Below are 16,493 nucleotides of genomic sequence, written 5' to 3'. Positions count from 1 at the left end.
TGCATGGAAAGTGAAGTTCTTTTTCTAAAGTAAACATCTCTAAAATACCAGAATTGGACAACTGCAGACTGAATTGATTTGAAGGGAATTGATTCTTCATAATTTAAGAAGTGTTCAAGTTTATTCTGAGTTTGGTAACAAAAAGCTGTAGTTTTTTCGGTAGGAGATAAATTTTCTCCCTTAAGGTATTATATTAGATCCAAATCCCAAATGTGTTGAAGTCAATGGAAACAATCATCATAAACATAAGCCAAAATGCTCTCCATGGGTACTGTGTGGTTGTATTGGAGACAGAATAGACAGAAATGCTGGAAAAGCAGCTGATTGCCCTATTCTGTGGTTGTGTGGTATCTGCTCTTAAGCAAGCAAGAAAATTCCCATTTTTAATTCTTTGTGTAGTCAAATGCAAGTATTGCTGCATTACCTCAAAACTGAATGACTTTCAGACAAACTGAAATCTGAATAGTAGGAATCTTTCTTAGGAAACAACTCTCATGCACTCTAAACAAGGTTTGTGAGAAAACTTTCAGAGCTCTGTAATGGCCGGGTGTTCTCCTTTGGGAGTCTGGGAGTCATAATCCCAGTAAGTGATTTGTACTCTGTGATTTCTGTGATTCTATTATTTCCACATAGGTTACTGGAAAGATAATTCCACCCTACTCTTCTCATACTTCTTGCTGCACAACCATTGGCCCACTGAGGCATGTGAATATTTGCCAGCTGTTTGCCAATTCCATCCAAGAGCTCCTTGAAGAGCATGAGAAATATAACAGTTTTAATACCTTGGAATAGAATTGCCCTTATAGTTGAACAAGGGAGAGTTTTCTGTACACAGAGAGAGCTCACATTTAGAATATATAGACCTCTGACCAGGGTCTCAATTACCCTGAGGCTACTCACTACCACTCCAGAGGATAAAAGAGCTTTAAAGCATAGTTAAATGTAGTTTGCCCCCACCATTGTAGCTTACCCTGTCAGAAAGATGTAAAGTAGCCAATCTTCAGCAAGCATTGGACCCTTGTTCAAAGAAAGAAATCAACTAGAAGAAGTGCAAATTTGACTGACCCTGAAATTAAGTATTTCGAAACCTAAAGTATTTAGATTAGGAATAATTTGCTTTAGGTCAAGTTTATATAAGAAAAGGCAAGTTCATACAAAAACTTGCCCAAACATTGGTGTTTGGGACACTTTTTCAATGCAAAAATAAAACCAGTTGATCAAAATTGTGCCTCAGCCAAAATCTAAACCCAAGTTACAGGATTAGAGGGAGGGAAGGTGTGGGGGAGGAGGGTTCTCTGAGCCATTTTCCTGTTTTCATCTTCTTGGCTTGACTGGGGACCAAATGACCCAAGTGTATACTTGGACAGTGTTAGGGATCTCAAGTCTACTGTCTAGAAACAGTTCTGTGCTTTACTCCTGCTTGCCCTTAGCCACCCAAAGACATGTCTAAACCCAAAACCAGAGCAGATCATTTACAGCACCTTCCTGCATACTAAACTAAAAAGTTCAGAATAGAAAACTATCATCTTCCCTTCTCAAAATTAAAAAGGGAGGAAGCAATTGCCTTTGCTGTGGAGAGGGGATGGATTCTTAGTGTTTTTGTCCACACGTTAACTTGACCATAAACATGTCTGTAGAAGTTTGTAGTCAGATCTTAACCTGGGTGAGGAATAAAAAAGCATCTGATCTTAGTTGTAATACTTCCCATATTTATATCCAGCCTTGACTCTGAAAAACAGAATTTCATTCATAGGTCAGCCAGTAATAGCTACTAGCTATTTATTTTCTTACTCTCCTCTAAGAAAGACTTGAATGAAATAGCCAACACATAAAAAAGTTTAAATAGCAGAAACACCAGACACCTTTGGATGTCAAGTCAAACTCCACCTAAGAAAATATCCAGAGATGTGAGGGGTCACCTTCACCACCATTTCAGTGTATAAAAAAGCTGCCGTCTTCTCTTGAAGGGATGTTAATTACATATATAAACATCTGGTGAATATTCAAAATCCTCATGCTGAAATTTTGCCTCTGCCCAAACTGAATGAAAAATAAGAAATTATTTTGTGATCTTTTCTACTCATTGCACTGAATATCTGGTCTTACTGTGTTAAATGTTTGTGCATGGTACAAGATACAGTGGCACTGTGACTAGAGTATGTGAAACACCTATTTTAGATTTTCAGTTCGCTCTCTGTGTGAACATGTCTTTTGTCTTTAACATCACACAAAGCTGGAAGTCATTATGGAATATATTTCTTGATAATTGAGCTGGTAAGAATGCTGTTCAGTTCAGTAGTAGGTCAGGTTTGAATTGGTGAGGTTATGCATAAATAATCAGCTCAATTAGGAGGAACAACAGGTTCTTTGTCAGCTGATTTTCCCCCAACTGTGAAATCAGTACAGTGACAGGTTAGTAAATAAAGTTCTTTATTTCTGTCACTATTATCCCCATTTCTAGAGCTTAATTTTGCATGTTAATTCAAATTCCATTCCAAATTAACATTTCCAGGCTAATGTCCATGCCAACATTATTTGCTTGTTAAGATGAACAGGGACTGGTCAGCCTTCTTTCTTGCAGAAGCTGTGTATCCACAGAAGCACTAGCTGCTAGAAATACAGAAGAATAATGAACATAATATTTTAAGTTGAAGTGAGTTCATTTTCTACAGCTGCATAATTACTGCAATCCACAATAGACTGGTCTGATAATATGTTACACCCTTTCTCTTGGAGGGGGTTCCTGAATCTTGTCCTTTTTGTGCTGATTTTTTTCCCATGGTATCACTAGGCAGAGTTTCTGATTTTTTGCTCTTGTTTGTCTATGTTGGTGCTGACACAGGGAGATTCTAGGGATTTTTACAAGGTACACTAATATAACTCCAGGGACTCTGAAAGATTCCAGACCTTAGCATGGCTGCATTAATAAAGTGTCTGCTTCTGCAGCTTGTCTCTAGTTGGTGATGGCCAGTTTCATGAACTGAGAAAACAACTTAGGTGCTAGAGGATGTAACTATATGGCTGGCCTGGCCAGTCACCTGAAACGCGAAAAAAACCCATAAAATCTCTTAGTGAAAGAAATGTATGTACTGTAATTATTCCCATCATGAGTTCAACTCTGTGTTTCCAGTTTGTCACCACCCTTGAGAGCTGTAGAGGTATTCTGCATGTACAATGGCTTTTTTAAGCTCTGTAAAGTCTGATATTTTTGTCACTGAATTTGACTTCAGAGCTTCCATTGACTTCAACAATGATGGACTGTATCCAAGAATTTCCAATTGTATGTGGCCATGTGGTATGCCAAAGGTTCTGTATTTTTTTTTTCTATCAATGACTTTTTTTTACCTACAAAGTTGGTTCCTGTTCCCATTGGAGTCAGAGGGGAATGTTTGCCACTGAGTTTAGCTGGAGATGAGGAGCTTACTCATCAGGACAATTTTGCAATGTACCATTCAGTTATTTGCAAGGATTCAGTCTTCATCATGTTTACCAGAGCATTAAAATGTTTGCTTGCCATGATTATGGTTAGTTGCATTGCATAAAGGTAGCATGTTTTAATCTGATTTTTCCCTGTAGATATTGATGAGTGTGAAGACAATCCTAACATCTGTGATGGAGGCCAGTGTACAAACATCCCAGGAGAATACAGGTGTCTTTGCTATGATGGATTCATGGCATCTGAAGACATGAAAACTTGCATAGGTAAGTGAAAGTAGATATTTTCCAATCTGCATGAACTAGGTATAAATTATTTATTAAGGCACTATTTCCAAGTAGGCAGACAATGATATTTAAAGAGTACTGCTCTTATGCCCTAATTTTGGCCACCTGACCATAGGACCAGCCTCATTGCACAAACTAAGTTTATCAAATGCAGATGAAATCTCTGTATATCCCTGTAGATTGGGATGCAAACATGACGATCTATAGCATCATCTTGTTGGGTCCTCTTCCAGTGAGGTTTTTATGCAGATCAGATGAAAGAGTGCTTGCAGAAAGGAAGTGCTGGCGGATGATGCCATGGAAAATTTCTAGCAAGATAAATCACCAGTGTTGATTTAAACTTGTCTCTAAGACAAAACTATGTGCAAAGTGCTGTACCTTGGTAGAACAAAGTCATGAAACAGTGTATCTCCAAAGCCAAATTTTCCCATTTAAATTAAAAATCTTGAGCATATTTGAGGAGGAATGTTTGTACAAGACTAGATATTGTATGCATGCATATATAAATGTATATAGACACACACATGCACATGTACATAGAAAGCATCAATAAATAGTCATAGTCATTCTTTGGATAATATGCTGAATCTTATTCTCTATTTTTAAGGAAAGTTTGAATTAAAAGGTATGTTAATACAGATATGGTAGTATAGCAGTGTTAAACCAGATCTTGAAATGCTAGATAAGGAGTAACTAACCTAAGCAGTTTTCTCTTTGCATAGGTAGACCAATTTTTGTACCAAAATGTCGTATTTCAAGACTTTGTTGGTTACTTTCTAGGAGTTTTATTTAATAAAAATCTTAATTTGTGGGGTTTTTAGATGTGAATGAGTGTGATCTGCATCCAAACATCTGTCTGAGTGGAACCTGTGAGAATACAAAAGGCTCATTTATCTGTCACTGTGATATGGGATATTCAGGCAAGAAAGGCACAACTGGCTGCACAGGTATGTTTTAGAATTTAATTACTAACTTTTAAACAGGGTTTAATTACTAACCTTTAAACTCATGAGTCTGCATGCCCTTTTCTCTAGTGTTCAAAACCTCATCTCACTGTGCTGCTTTTCACTTATTTGTGCTAAATATTGTATCTCTTACCCAAATTTGCTGAACTTCAGTGGCACAGCATTTAGTGGCATATGCTGCTTCTGCTGAAATGAGTGACAAAATGTCCACTGGGAACAAAATTAGGCTTCACTGTTGTTGGTATTAGAAAACAGAAAATGCCTTTGCCTGTAACTTGACAGACCCCTGAGGACCTCAGTGCATTTGGATTAGTTAATTGTATACTAAGCATGCAAATAACAGGTATCTGTTCCAAGCATTATTTTGGCAAACACAGATGGCTTGAAATATGTACTAAAATATATTTTCCATTTTTTCAAAGTGGCAAAAATACAGCTACTCAGCTACATTATGTCAGCAAAATCAAAATTTGCATTTTTCATGTATTGCCAGCAAACAGAAATGAGATTCAAATATACAGTCTCTGAGGGCATGATATTAATAATCCTAGTGCCGGTGTCTCAAGCCAAGGTGTTGAGAGTCTTAGGCTTTGCCCAAATATGAATGCAAACATATGTTTAATATCATTTTTAATGTAGACTTAGGGTAAACACATTTCTGGGAATGTCTTTGAGACAAACTTTTATTCTTAGTTTGCCTATATAGCACAGAGTTAATATTATACTTCTGTAAGTGCCCCAGATATATGAAGCTGGTTTTTTACAGCTCTTATACAACAACCAGAGCTGGAGTTGTACTTTGCATATTGGACCGTGGATGAATAGTTGTGCATTAGTAACAGCTGCCTTTGACTTACATATGAACTGATCTAAATCCAAGAAATCCATAATTGTACCCTGTAGACCAACATTTCAATGTTCTTTGTATTCTGTGCTAAATTATGTGAAGATCTTCAGTATTCTAGACCTGAAAACCCTCATGCTGATCAGTTACACATGGCGCAGCTATCACTCCCAGGGTAATGAGTGATGGTCAGGAGCAGTCAGGGACGACGAAACAACTAGTAGAAGGCAAAGGACAGAGAAAGGTCATGGAGGCAGGGGAGGAATCTGAGGTATGGCTTCTGGGGAAGTGCCTGGAAATAGCCACCATTTTGGCAGCGTGTGATGCAGGGTAGTGGCAAATGTCCCAAGCAATACTTTTTTGTTAACAGAGGCAGGGAAATCCCTTCCCTCCTGGTCCCAGCCAAGCCCAGCCCTCTGGATGGATGCTGTCTGCCATGTGGGCTCTTCCCACCACCTCGCACATCTTTATCTTTCCCTCAGTCAGTCCTCTGCTGCTTTTGGCTATATGCTGGTGTCCCAGGGAAGATGTCACTCACCAGCAAAACCACCAGGACACTTTAATTACAACAGATGCTGTAGATGGGGCTCGGTAATTTGAAAGAGGCCAGTAATCAAAGACAAGAAGGTGAAGTATCAGTTACACTGATACAGCTGAGATGGGACCATACTCAAATCACCAAGATCTTTTGGATTTAAATAAGAAAAGGGAGGAAGCAGAGCAGGAAATTTCTAGGTTGGTTTCATGCAGAAGAAACTGTGGATACAGGTCCCTTTGTGACTATAATGCACAGATTCTCACATTCTGGTTTTTAAAAAGTCTGATTTATTGGTGGAGACCTTTGAAGTCCCCACCTCATGTTTGCATAGAACTAGAGCAAGTTCCAAGGCTCAGGTACTGCTGACCATGAAAGCATCTTTCAAGATGACTTCTGGAGGGACCTTGCCAACAGCACCTTAACCCCAGGCTTCAATTCTTCTCTTACAGACAGATCAAAAGCATCCACAGTTTTTAGGGACTCCCGTGGAAAAAAAATTACAAAAATGTGTATAACACTGAATGGGAGGTTCTCTGTTTCCGAAGAACGACTAAATAACGTCCTCTGGGTTCTATTACAGTTTTGTCTAAATATTTCAGCTCCCTTGTCATTACTGATTGTTTCCATTTTAACAAATAAACATGTTTTTCTTCCAATCATTTAACAGTATTCAGAATCCACCCACTGACTTAAATTCCCATCCCACACAGATGTTAGTTCCCCCCGTCCTTGGTTCTCAGTAAGAGTGTAGACAGAGTTTAGTAACAAAAATATAATTTAAAAATTATGCAGAAATATACATTGTAGACGCAGGTTTCCTAGGCAAAGTGCTATGAATGGTTTAATTTCCATTCACAAGGCAAACTATGGTAAGACTGACTTAGAGCAGTTCACTTTAGATTTTTCTAGGCAGGCAATGGTACATAGCCACTAGAGAGACATTTGCAAAGTTTTCCCCTATCCCGGTTCCAGATTGCCCAGCTTTATGACAAATATCTTGTTTCTGCTTTTTCTGTCAATAAAGTATACATGTACTTGTGCAGAGATGAAATCCTGTATTGGCACTTGCATCTGTATTTGGTGATTCATCACCACTCTGGAGTATTGCCTGTAAATTTGCAATATTTCACTGTTGATGTGGAACCTTAGATTTACTTGCTCTGATATTTTCACAGGGGAACAAAATCTTCTCTCTCCCATCCTTGCCAGTTATCTGTCTCCTGTTTGCTCCTAGTGGAGCTGTGCTTGCACAGGCTTAGGGCGCTCTTCACAAAGTCAAACTGAACGAGGTGAACTTGGGGGCAGAAGTTGCCCAAGATGGTCATCCGATCAAAAATAAATGTGCTTTAAATGTCAGCTGGATTTTCCCCCAGTGGGCTCAGGGAGCTGGAGGGCTGAGACCAGGCTCTGACTCTGCAAGGGCCATGCTCGTGCTCTTTGGAGAAAGGCTAGGGGAAGGTGATCATCTGTAGTCTTGGTGTGGGGTGTGAGGTTAGAGAGTCTGTCATCCAGTTAATGATGGTGATAGTGGATAAAGGAGGAGTGAGTGCACACTGCATACTTGCATGGCTGACAATAATATAGTTATAAAGAGAAGGACACCTAATATGATGAAAGGAAGAGGTAAGCCCTGTCATTTGCGCTCAGAAATAGTTCCATAATGTTTTGTGACTTGTACAATATGCTTGCCTCTCTCCCCTGCCTTTGGCTTCTGGCCATTGATAATACATTGTGTTTCAGTCTTGATGGCACAAGAGAGTTCTGGTATCAGTGAAACAAATACATTTCCCCTTATGAATCTGGGAGCTGGCTGTGTCGGGCCAAATACCAGAAGATAATAACATTAAGATGCCTCCCGCCAAATGGGGGTATTACAGAAGGAGTGTATTGTGATTAGGCATCTGTCCAGCAATAACATGCTGCACCCCAAGCTGATGATGTAAGGATGGATGGCAGGCAAGAGCTGCACTGCCCATGTGAAACTTCAAGAGGTGCTTATGGTGCAGTATGCTGAATAAAATCCAAGAGTGATTCCAAAAGAGAAAACAGTTTTACAGGTATAGAGTACAGAATAGGGGAATTTTTCCATATATTTTTCTAATTGTGTGAGCTCTAAGTTGAAATTCAGAGTCTCCTCCCCCTGAAAAGCCTTCCCTTTTACCTACCTGATTACATGGGCAGAGACCCAGGAGGAGGAAATGCCTTGTGACTTCCACCAGACGACTGGCCCTATGGGAACTGGGCCCAGGCTTGAAATACCAGTGAAACGTCAGTGCAATAAAATGCACAGATATGCAGAAAGCGCCAAAAAAATTAAAAAGTCAGAAAATGCTTAACGGATTTGCATAATTCCTGACTGGTTTATAGGTGGAGACTGAATTAAATTCACACTTTGCTAAGAATCCTTATGGAATATTGAAGCCCCAACGCAACAACAGAAAACGTAAATGCTATACAGAGTACCCTGAGGATTTCATGTCCTATGATGAATGTGTGAATTTTCATGGGTTAATGTTCACTCTCATTCTGTTCAAACGCAGAGGAATGACTTGGGTGTTTCCAGAGTATAGGTGAGAATACAGTGACTTATCCCCATGCTCCTCTCTGCACGAGCTTAATGATCTACTTCCAAACTGTGTAGAGATGCGCTGTGCAGATATTGGCTAGCTGTGTCTTTCCTTTGGTTGCCACGTTTGCAAGCATAATGCCAACATGACAGGCATATATGACATGTATTTTTGCTGCACATCCACAGCCCTAAAAATTTGTGCCTCTGTGATTAATGGGAGAGACGCTTTATTAATTGCCAAAGGCTTGAGAGAAAAAATATTTGTCCAGAGAAGAGAACTGAAGGAGCCAACAAATAGGGTGACTGACAGGTTTTTTTCCCTAGAGTGCTTGGGATTGTTATGATGTCAGATCTGCATATTATTTATCATGCGTATTCTCATCTGTTCTAGGCAGACAACTCCCTTAGTATTAATGGGAGTTGTGCAATTACAAAGCTGAGAACATGTGTGCAGCAGGACTAGGGCACAGTGGGACCAGCTGAGGATGCAGTGTCAGTCTTGGATTGGAATGTCTTTATTTTCCTTGGCTTGTCACGGCCTCATACTGGAGGCAGAAGGAGAAGGTTGATATAAATCAGTGACTCACTCCTTTACTCTTTAATGAAAATCGCCCTGAAGTCAATGGGAATAGGCCATCATTGTGTGAAACCCTGACTTGAGTAGTGTCCTGTGTGCTAATGATACCTTTACTCAGACTGAGTAATGCCTTTCTCTTCAAACAATTATACGAAAATAGTTGGAGTATTTGAAGAGTGCAGTACTGGTTGTACTGCCATGCAGACAGCACAATCTGGACTCTTGCTCTTGTTAAAGATATTTATGTTGAGTTAATTTTTCCCCTACAGAGCTCAACTTCTCCTTTTTGTTTCATTCTGTGAAGCCATAATTCAATACTTATGGCAACATAAATCCATATTAAGCTCCAGTATAAGCAGGCATAAATTCCATTGATTTCACTGCCCCGTTTACACAGGACGGTGTTTGGTCTGAGATTTCTTTTGCCTTGGAAATAATTGCAATGCAATAAATTTAGGCTTATAACTCAGCTGTGCAATGAAAGGAGAGAATAGGGATTATAGCAAAACAACATCTGAGTTAAATGCAAATAGCTCTGAAAATAAGTAAAATCTGGGATGAAGCCAGTGGTGGTATTTTATATGCCTCAATCAGCTTTCATTCAATTATCTGAAAACCTTTTCATGCATCAATGAAGAAAGTCCTGCAATGTCCCTGTACAGGTAGGTGGTATTAGAAAATATATTTTGCATTCCCTATTTGAACTTTACCCAGGTAAAAAGCATTGAAATCTATTGGCTGGTTTTTGAGGGGGTTTTGGGTTTTTTTTCTCCTGGAAAAAAGCTGAAAAGGATTTCAGGATTTTGTTCAAAGGAAGTGGAATGGCATTTCAGTGGATGATCTCTGAGAAAGTTGATCCTATTATAAATACCTGTATTTGGATATAGGTTTGTGCTTGCAGCTTTCATCCTACAGAAGATTTCACGCTCTTTAGCATGTGTGTCAAACAGCTGGCAGGGGAACAAGTGTCCAGGGCAAGCGCACCAGGCTCACAGTGCTGCTGTTCAACTGAGGGTTCTCAGGTGCAAAGAGTTAGTGGGTCAGCGCCAGGTGGGATGGAATGGATTCCACAGTCACTTTATGTAGAGTTGAAAATTTGTTTTAGATCGCCTTAAATTTGAGTCTGAGCATGATTTCATTGCAGTGTAGCTGTTGCATGCAAGTTTCTGTTTGTGTTAGCTGGTGGTTTAAAAACATTCTTGGCAGAAGTCTCTCCACTGATGATGTTTTTTGTGTTGTTTTGTTGTGCTCCACAGGGTATAAGGAAGCATGTGATTGTATGTTTCAAAGCATCAAATAATCAGATACAATGCAATCTTAATGTTAGCAGTAATTTAACAGTTTGGGTTTTAAAATCACGTAAAGGTTAAAATATAGGGTGTCTCAGCTTTTTTTATGTCAATGTATACTGTAGCTGACCTCTCAAAATTCCTCCTAGTCTTTCCCTTCAGTCCAAGCCAAAATGAGGATTTTTTTTCTGACCACCCTTAAGATTTTTGACGGACACAAGTTTCCTGTTTAGGGTGATGTTATCTTCATATGAGTTTCTGCACATGTTAAAGGCAAATATGCTCTGAGATTATCTGCTCCTGACCAATTTTTTTTAAGTTTTTAAAAGTATGTGTCCATTTGCATGTTTTCAGGATTGCTGGTGCAGTCAACATTCATTAATAGTAGATTCCAGCTGACAGATTCAGATCTCTATCTAGACTTCAGCATTCAGATTATGGGAATACTCATGTCTGGGTTTTTGATTCAGAGCAATGCCTCATTTAGAAAGAAACCCAGAAAAGTAAGATTGGATGCAATTCCACTATGCAGACTTAAAAAAAAACCAAACAAACACAAATCCAACCAAACAAAACAACCCCAAACCAACTGTGGGTTAGAGTAATTTCTGGACTTGAGCATTTAATTGTAGGATGACAGATGTATGTTGTCTGCTTCTCAGAGTCACGTGTAGCCTTTGTGAAAAGACAAAATATATGTACAGAGCATAGAGAAAGGACACAGAGCCTTTTGTCTAAAGAAGGGTGGGCAGAAAAACCTAAGAAAGGGTTATGAAGGGAATGGTTAAGATGGTACCTAGACACTTTCCGCAACGGCTCCACTCTCTTGCTTTCTTTAAAGAGCTAATTGTTTTTAGGTACAGTGGTAGAGAAACTGAAGTCTGTGGTTTTGGGGCTGAGAACCCCAAAGGTGGTTACTTTGTTGATGGCTGATGCCTTTTCTTAATCACCTTCTCAAACTGAGCCTGAGCTGGGTTTTTGTGTGGGGAATCATGCAGAGTTTGTGAGCTTGTTTTCCCTTTCCATCAGCTATTGTACAGAATGAGATGATTTGGCTTACTGCAACAGCAAAGGCACCTGGGAGGGCTGAAAAAATTGAAACAAACATGAAGTGGTTTGATCTAAATTCTAGATAATTTACATCCTGCATGGAAGTAAAGCACAGTTAGAGAGAGCTTGGTTACAGAAAACACTGTAAAATCCATAACTCAGATGTGTAAGAAAATTCCTGCCAGTTTTGTTTTAGTTACCAGTAGTAATTTCTGAAAACTTTGCCTTTGAGTTTATACATTCTCCAAGTACTTAGGTGGGGCATTAATATTGTTTTGTGACAGGGAAGAATGGAGTTAAGTTTGATTTTTTCTGCCTATGCATTTTGACGTGGCCAGAGAATGCCCAAGAATGAAAATAAGGTGAAAATAGCAAGCACTGAAATAGAATGTGCTGGCATGAATGCATATGTTGAAGATTGGATGACTTGCTGCCTGATGTCTCCAAGGATGCTGACTTTTTTCCACTGTGTTAGGTTTCCTGAGTTCTTAATAAACTGTGTGCCTTTGTGTCCATCAGCTGTCACATTAAATACAGTCGTACAGCCCATCCTCCACCTTCCATGCAGTCTCTGTCAAATCAGAACCTGGCTTCTTTACTTGCCTAGGGATAATTCTAGGAGGAGTTTGCAGGTGGTGCCCAGCTGGTGTTCATCAGCATCTTTACAGATATAGTGGGGGCTGTGGGAGTGCTGCATTCCAGGAGTCCCTGGACAGCAGAGTTGCCTCTGAGACCTTTTAGCAAACCATGCAATGTGGAGCCACCTCAGTCCCTCCCTGCAGACTCCAGGATGGAGAAATGGAAAAGCTGTCTTCTTTCCCTCAATCATGTCAAGGTATGATCAAGGTGCAAGCCAGTATATTGTAGTGGTATCTCTCTATTGTCAGGGGAGCACAGGCCTTCACACCAGCTCTTAGTTGTCAAATTTGACCCACAACCTATTGCAAAGCTGCTTGACAAACATACATCCCAGGACGCTGAACACGTGCAGTGGGAATCTTTACGGACGCTAGTCCTCTTCTTCCCAAAGGCTGTGGCTTCACAACACAGCACAACAGTTAGAAAAAGAAGGAAAACCTGAGTTACTGTTTTCCTCCTTGAACATAAAAGTTACCAGGCTTTGGAGTGAACTGCAGAAGTACTGCTTTATATGCCTGTCAGAAAAATAGATAGTAGGGCAGCACATGTTTGAAATATGCTACATGCTGCTTTGCTTTTCTGCGTTGTGCTTTTATTTCTCTTCTGCTTCATTTTTAAATGTCATGTTATAAAGAAATGCAGGCTTGCTTTCATGTTCACATTGTCTGTCTTGAGAAATTCCAGTATCAGTTACCTGGATATGAGAATGTTTGATCCATGAGATCTTCAAATACCTCTGTGTTTTTACAGATATCAATGAGTGTGAAATTGGAGCCCATAACTGCGATAGGCATGCCATATGTACAAACACAGCGGGAAGTTTCAAATGTAACTGCAGCCCTGGCTGGATTGGAAATGGTATCAAGTGCACAGGTGAGGGTCCTATACATTTCTATTTATTTGTAAGGTCAGACCAAAACCAGGTCCTAGCAATTCTGAAAAAACCCAATACCACACCTACAAATTGAGAAGACAAATGTTTATCAGGCTTGTCAGGTCAATTTGACATGATCTGTTGGAGGACACATTCACCTCCATGGTGACTGTGAAATCAGCATTATCTCATGTTTGGCTTGTGAGATGGTGAAAATAGACTGGACCATGTAGAGAGACTCTGTCCTTGAGGGCAGCTGATGGGAGGCAGGGAGAGGTCTCCTGGTGCTCCCTGTGAAAACAAGATACAGGTCTTAGTTTTGAGAGGGCCCTGCAGCCTCCTCATTCACAGTTACCTTGTCAGATGACTTTGTTGGGCTGCAAATAAGCTGTGGCTGCTTTTCTAGTCAGGTGACCCCACATGTGTGTCGGTTTTATTATGGAAGATTATTTAAAGTAGAGCTTCTGTGTGCCATACGCTATTTAAAGTTTGTATTCATGGTGTGGTTTTTTAACCAATGTTGCTTTTTTCTTTTTTTTTCCCTTTTATTATTTTAAAGATCTGGATGAGTGCTCCAATGGAACCCACATGTGCAGCCCACATGCTGACTGCAAGAATACAATGGGCTCGTACCGCTGCCTGTGTAAAGAAGGTTATACTGGGGATGGCTTCACTTGTACAGGTGAATTTTATAGAAAAGCATTGGATGACCTCCAGTGGTCCCTTGCAACCTAAGTTAGTGTATGATTCAATACACAAAAATAGCTTTTAAACATTTGAAATTATTCTCTAATATGTCATCTTCCATTGTCTTCTACTTCACCTAAGTTGCCATAACTTGAAAGAAATACTGTGTATTATACCTAGTCTAAAGCAGCCACTTTTTTCACATGATAAAATGCAAATTTTCATTGAGCTTTTCTTGTTAGTCAGAGTGAGTGGCAAAATTGATGCCAATGATGCTTGATCATGTAATTTGGCCAGGTAGTAAACCAGTCCATTGGCTACCCACCTTAATATTTGAATAATAGGGCACATGCATTCAAATTACTTAATAAAATTGCCTAAAAATATTTGTTCTTTCCAAAAGTGAGTGTATGCTGTCTGCCCTCTTTACTGCATCATCCTGAGAGATGGTGTCATGACGCAGTGCTGACATGTAGAATAATGGAAGTAGCTGCTTCCGAAACCTCATTTTATAAACTGTAAATGTGATTATAAAACATTGTTAGAGAGGTGTTTCCCACCCACACTTCAGTCTTCTGCTTTGAAGAACAGATTAGCTCATGTGAGCTTAGTCATCAGGAGGCCTGCTATTACACTAAGGATATTAGTGTTGCTGGTGATGCTACATGGAGGGTAACCCTGTTTGGAATAACTACATGGGATAGAGAGCTGGTGGGCCAGGTTTTCAGCTGGTGCAAATCAGCAGCACTCTATCAACTACAGCAGGTTTTTGTGGCATCTGAGAATCTGGCTAAGCAGGTTTAAGGCTGAATTTGAATCATTCCAAATTACAAATATACCCTGGGATTCTGTTTAATTCCATCCATATAATTTACTCCTGAATCTGTTTCAGCTTCCTTAGTGGCCTTCATAACCCAGTGCTTTTTGTTAATTTCCCATATGGTGATTTCCAGGAGTCTATAAACTACATCTTTCAAATGCTTACAGAGTTTCTGCATTCAGTAGCATACATTTTTTTTTTTTAAATTTGGATACTTTATTGTTCATGGATTCAAGACGTGGCTGGGACTCAAACTAGGGCACTCGAGTGTTCTGTAAGCCCTCTGCCAAAGCAGGCAGTATCTACCCTGGTAGATACTATCTTTGATTTGCCAGCCATAGACTTCTACAAGCTCACACTGCCAGCCAGACTCTGTTGCAACAGGTAGGGGGGTTTTGTGATGTATAAAATTTCAGCTAGAGAATAAGGGCCACAATCTATCTGAAGGGCAGCGTAGTCCAGTAGCAAGTCTGTCTTTCTCAGCAGCTGTTAACCTGCAGTTTGATTTTGATCAAGTTATTTTCACCTCAGTGCAACTTTTTGTCAGAGTTTTGTATGTTTGGCATAGAGACTGCCTATTACTGTATGTTTGCTCATGCACAGCAAAACTCTTTCTTCAGTTGCTGCCTCCAGGCTTTGCTGTAATAGAAACAATAACTGTAATAAAATTCATGTGCTCATTCTGAGTCTAAATTTGACCCTGGGTACTGTCTTCAATTGTTATTAACTGTAGCTACTTTAGGAGTCTGTGCCTCTCTCTGATTTTCCTTTTGATTAGAAGCTGTATTTTCAACACATCAGAAATATACCAAGCTGTTACATGTAATAGTCTGTGCACATAACTAGATTCCAGTTTCTTCTGCAAGTGTTCAGAGCTAATAGGATAATTAAAATCCTTGGAATGTTGCATGCTTCAGCTGGAACAAACTGGAACAAACAAACATTGGTGAGAAAACCATGTTTACTGTAAACCTGCAATTTCTTTTCCTTTTACAGACCTCGATGAATGCTCAGAAAACTTGAATCTCTGTGAAAATGGGCAGTGCCTCAATGTTCCTGGAGGATATCGCTGTGAATGTGATATGGGATTTTTGCCAAGTCCAGATGGGAAAGCTTGTGAAGGTAATTCTCTGTAAGGTTTAAACAATTCTGTGAACACTCAACAAATTCTGCCTTAATAATATTTAATGTTTGAAAAAATTTTATAATTGATTGCAATTGTGATTTTATTGAGAACTGCATGAAAATTGCCAGTGGTAGTTGCTTTTATTCAGTTTACACATTTATTATGGGCCTCTAGGTGTTCATCTACCTATTATATATAGAGAGAACACCTAAAAAGCTGTTAGAGCCTATCTTACAAGATTATTTGTGAGTCTGATTGGTGATCCAAATGGTGCTGTCAGCTGCCATTTCATCTTGGTCATTTGTGCCCAGGTTGTCATTTTATTCATAACAGTTAAGCAGAAAAAGTTGTTACTTTGCCTTGGTGTATATGAGGCTGAAAAACACTGATTTGGTAGCTAATAGAGTGAACATGCTTTGAGGGCTTCTGTGAGGTGCAGAATCCTTGCAGAAAGTTCATATGACCACCAAAAAAAAATCCCATGAGTATTTTTTCAATTTTGAAAGTGAGTTGTTGGTTAACTGTTTACAACTCATTCGTAAGAGCTTTGCATATGCAAAAATTCACAAAAATCAAATACTAAACATGTTATCAACATGATTAAGGTCATATATTTGATTGTAACATTTGAAATCCTCAGTTGATATAACACTAATCAGCTACATCAGTCAAGAAGAAGCAACCGTATCATCTGACATAGTAATAACTCATAGTAACTGGTATTTGATGGAGTTCACAAGTACATCACTACAAATAGGATTTTTTTCCCCTTGAAAGTGTTCTGTGTATTTT

General features: G+C 39.4%; 1 protein-coding gene across 1 annotated transcript in view; it reads left to right on the top strand.

Moving 5' to 3' along the window:
- FBN1 (fibrillin 1) overlaps positions 1–16,493 on the top strand; it is a 145,469-nt gene that overhangs the window by 92,616 nt on the left and 36,360 nt on the right. Inside the window, 5 exon segments of the mRNA XM_009644016.2 lie at positions 3,577–3,702; positions 4,545–4,670; positions 12,945–13,067; positions 13,628–13,750; positions 15,572–15,697. Of these exon segments, the coding sequence (XP_009642311.2) occupies positions 3,577–3,702; positions 4,545–4,670; positions 12,945–13,067; positions 13,628–13,750; positions 15,572–15,697 (624 nt within the window).

This window comes from Egretta garzetta, unplaced genomic scaffold (genome assembly GCF_000687185.1).
Source record: "Egretta garzetta isolate BGI_Z169 unplaced genomic scaffold, ASM68718v1 scaffold287, whole genome shotgun sequence".
NCBI classification, from domain to species: Eukaryota; Metazoa; Chordata; class Aves; order Pelecaniformes; family Ardeidae; genus Egretta; species Egretta garzetta.
The sequence above is the reverse complement of the archived record's forward strand: the minus strand, read 5'-3'. Positions and strand labels throughout refer to the sequence as shown.